Genomic DNA, 4,102 nt, shown 5'->3' on the forward strand with positions numbered 1-4,102 from the left:
CATAAGAAAATGGAAAATTATACTAAAAATAAATAGATTGAAGGCAGTTGGGTATTTCAACGGCAGACCATAGCACGTGGAACACTCCTCACCTTGATCTGTCCTTTCTCACACGGGTCGCTGCACACCGACCTAATGATGGCACTCTTCTTGGGCCACACTTCATCATCATCCATCTTCAATTCGCCGTTGTCCCAGCTGCCCACATTGATGTAATCGAAATAGTTGTTTCCCATTTCCTTGAAATTCATGATTTCATACCTTTGGAACAAGAAAGTGATTATTCAGCTGAGGCAGCCACAAACAACAATCTTACTATTTCATCAGCTATCACACCTGTGACTTTGGAACTGGGCACACTTCATATAACACTCTGTTGATGCGTAAGCTTGCACCTCTGCATATCACGTATGACATATCTTACTACTTTGTGATGACTTTCAGCTCATAACTGAAACTGAAAATGTGAAAGTGGCATCATATAGAGAAAAGAGCATGGTTTTAGATTCTAGGCATTCTGCCTACTACCTACGAAAATTTAGATAAATCACCCCCTACCCCCATATCGATTTCCACTTTCCTCTGAGGTCCCATGCACTTGGAAACTATATGAGATGAGGACAGTGTTAACATCCTTATGTATGATTGGTATTGGGGAGGGGGGAAGTAGAGGCGGAAAAAACAAAATATAAAACACTGGACCATGTGTTACTTCACCTGCCATAATATCCATTTTGCTTATATCCCATTGATATTATAAGGCTCCTAGATGAAAATGGTGTGAAAGCTCATTGAAAATTGTCATGTGTGCTATTAGGTTTGGTGCTTCAACTGGAGCTTTATTAAAGAAGAAGACAACTGCATTTCTATTTTAAAATGTTCTGTAATCCATCCCTTTCATTATTTCAGACTAGCCTTGAAGTATACAAAAGAAAAGAGTTATAATTATTCCTATTATAGAGAAGAGAACCAGCATTGCTTGAAAGAGGGTGATTTGGGTAACTTCCCAAATCGACTAAATAAGTATCATTAGGGTTCTTGAAAGTTGGAAATGGTTTTCATTTTCTTGTTTCATTTCCCATATATGAACAAATACTATAACATTTCTTTTTTCTGAATGCTACAAAAAGGGAGAGGTAGTGTTATATGATTGAGGATATGATTGAAAGAGCACAGGCTCCGGAGTCACAGGATCTGGGTTCAAATCCTGCCTTTCTCACTTAATTACATATATATATGTGACCTTGTGAGAGTCATTTAACTGTGCATCAATTTCCTCAACTAAAATCAAAGTCAATGAAATAGATTTCCTCTAGCATCCCTTTAAGATCTAAATCAATGCTTCTATGAATTTGTGCAGATGTTTATAGGGTCCTTGATGAAGTTTATCTTTCTTAACAGAGGGAATAAATCTAAGGATGAAGAAGTAGTCTTTGGGAATTGACAGCAACATTAAAAAGGACAACAATACAGAATTCAACATTGTTTTAAAATGTGTTAATGATTCCCTCAATCATTTTATTTGATAGCAAATGTACTATCCTATTCTGAATCATTAAATTATTAGTTATTAAATATGAACCTTTAGGGTATAGAGATTTTTATTACTATAATATGGCAGATTTATCTACCGAATATAAATAATTCACACTTATATAGTGCTTTAAAGTCTAAGGCTTTGATTTAAAGATTAAAGCTTAGGTTACAAATGGTTCATTACCAATATGATAGAGATTAACAAAGTAGCATATGAAATTAAAAGTGAACTAGATTTGGGATTTAAAGGCCAGAGTTCAAATCCTATCTCTGACACTTACTGATGGTGTGTGCTTAGGTAAATCATTTACTCTCTTTGGATCTCAGTTTCCTTATTTGTAAAACCAGAGGGTTGGACTAGGTCATCTTTAAAGTCCCTTCTGACTCTGATTCTGTGATCCTACAATCTATTCTTTCACCTGGGATATTCCTAATATCCCAGAAAACAAAGAAAGAGACAAAATTTTCTTTAGTCTGGTGTATCAGACCAAATGACATCTGAGACCTTGTCTATCTCTAAGATTCTATGATGAGATCTCAAATGTAGGAGTGCCAGCTACATGAGACTACAAGAGAACTATGAATGTCAGTCCATTGTCTTATGGTATGGGCAACATTTTAGGAGGGGAGTGCCTTGTATATATTTTTTCATATTTTTATTTATGTACATAATGTCTTCTCTAGAGACATATAAACTCCTTAAGGTCAGGGACTGTTTCATTTTTATATTTGTATTGCACATGCCTGCTAAAGGGCCTGACACATAACACATGCTGGATAAATGCTTTCTGACTGAGTGACTGGTATACTAGTGTGTATATACTATTGTGCTTTTCTTTTTACCTCAGGGCTCTTTCCCCTCCCACATCTCATTTACCACCTTCATCTTCTCTGACTTCCTTCATTGACTCAATCATAATGTTATTTTAAAAGTTCTCAAAAATCCAAGGATATTTATTATAGCTAGGATGAAAAATTGTTAGGTTATGTAATAGGAGAATCTGCTATAAGGAGACTAGTACTCTGATCAAAGTCAGTCATATTACATTTTATCACCTCAAAGATACCCTTAGTGGAGAATACCATTTTTAAATTAATATAAAATATTTGTAACAAATAAAATAAATGTTTATGATGTTTTCTGGCTTGATTTGTTTTCATAAAGAAGCAGAATATTACAGTGGGTTAGAATGCTAGAAATGGAATGGAGAAAACCTGCATCCAAATTTTACCTATGACAATTAATATGAGAAGGGTAAATCTCATCAACTGAAACAACATGTTCTATTTCAACATTAAAAAAGTATTTTGCTATCTTTGTGGATAAAAGATTTTACTGTGTGCATCAGCAGAGCTTGGCCCTTCTTAATTCCAGTCCTTCTAATAACTGTGATATTAGACCAGTCACAACTTCTCTGTCTCAAAAAAGTATGTATCTACCGTGATAGATAATTGCAATTTTATTGGTGAAAGGATCTCATACACCAGGAGTTCTACATACTAACAAACCTATCTCTTTTCAATATTAAGGGAGAATAAGCTAGGGGAGTGTTTTATCTTCCAAAAACAGTATTATTAGTAAAAGAATTATATTTTTGCTTTTCAGGACTTTGGCGAAAGTCAAAGATGCATTTCCACAAAATACAATGTGTTTTTTAATGACAGCTTTATACTTGTGTAAAGCTAATGACTATCTTTGATTCTCCCACCTTTGTCCCCTTTCTTTATGTTTTTCTATGTCTTTCTCTTTTTCGGGATGTGTGTGTGGTCATATGTGCACACAAATGTTCTTTTCTTCTCTCTGTGTTTGGGTGTCTGTAAATTAAGTATGCCCAGAATTAGGGAGTATAATAAGCATTTTAGGCATTTATTCATGGGCCCCAAAGTTTAGTGTTTGATAAGGGCCTCTCAGGATAATGAAGTGGAGAAATCCAAATGGTATTCATTTATTTAAACCCTGAAGCCAGTCTCTGTTAATATGTGGACAAGTTTAGCAATGTGGAATTATGCTAAGAAGATATCCATACCATTTGACCCAGAGATCCCATTCCTAGGCATGGAAACAATTGTCACTTTAAACAAACTAAAATGATCTATTTCATCATTTGTGATGAACTCTTTTCTTTGTTTGTTTTAGCATTTTCTCCCTAGCCATAATGATGAAAAGTACATGATCTGGTTCACTTTTTAAAAATAGTATGAATTATAATGTGCTTTAATTCACTCTCTAGGATTTATATGCTAACTCATAGAAGGGTTGTAATCTGTGTCTATAAGCAATGTTTTTTTGGAACTTGCACCACTCTTGCTCTTTTCATAATTGCACAAAGTTGCTCAATAATGGAATGGCATCTTGGGAGAGGGTGAGTTCCCTATCACTGAGAATATTTAAGCAGAGATTCGGTGACCACTTGTCAATTTGTAGGGCCATTTTCAATTGTAAATTATAAGTTTCACAATCTCTCTCAGACACAACCTTTCCCTTGACCTGTTCCTTTCTGTATATACACACACAATGAGGAGAGAGAGAGAGAGAGAGAGAGAGAGAGAGAGAGAGAGAGAGAGA

The 4,102-nt window shown here is 35.0% G+C and overlaps 1 protein-coding gene and 1 long non-coding RNA gene across 2 annotated transcripts in view; one reads left to right on the forward strand and one right to left on the reverse strand.

Moving 5' to 3' along the window:
- LOC138148354 (uncharacterized) overlaps positions 1 to 4,102 on the forward strand; it is a 236,328-nt gene that overhangs the window by 165,752 nt on the left and 66,474 nt on the right. The window lies entirely within an intron of this gene.
- Positions 1 to 4,102, reverse strand: part of GRM5 (glutamate metabotropic receptor 5) — a 663,694-nt gene that overhangs the window by 127,288 nt on the left and 532,304 nt on the right. Inside the window, exon 5 of the mRNA XM_069071043.1 lies at positions 93 to 261. Coding sequence (XP_068927144.1) covers positions 93 to 261 — 169 coding nt within the window. The remainder of the gene's footprint in view (positions 1 to 92; positions 262 to 4,102) is intronic.

Source organism: Petaurus breviceps, unplaced genomic scaffold (genome assembly GCF_028583685.1).
Source record: "Petaurus breviceps papuanus isolate PSGF00001 unplaced genomic scaffold, PetGlider_PUasm1.0 90823, whole genome shotgun sequence".
Lineage (NCBI taxonomy): Eukaryota > Metazoa > Chordata > Mammalia > Diprotodontia > Petauridae > Petaurus > Petaurus breviceps.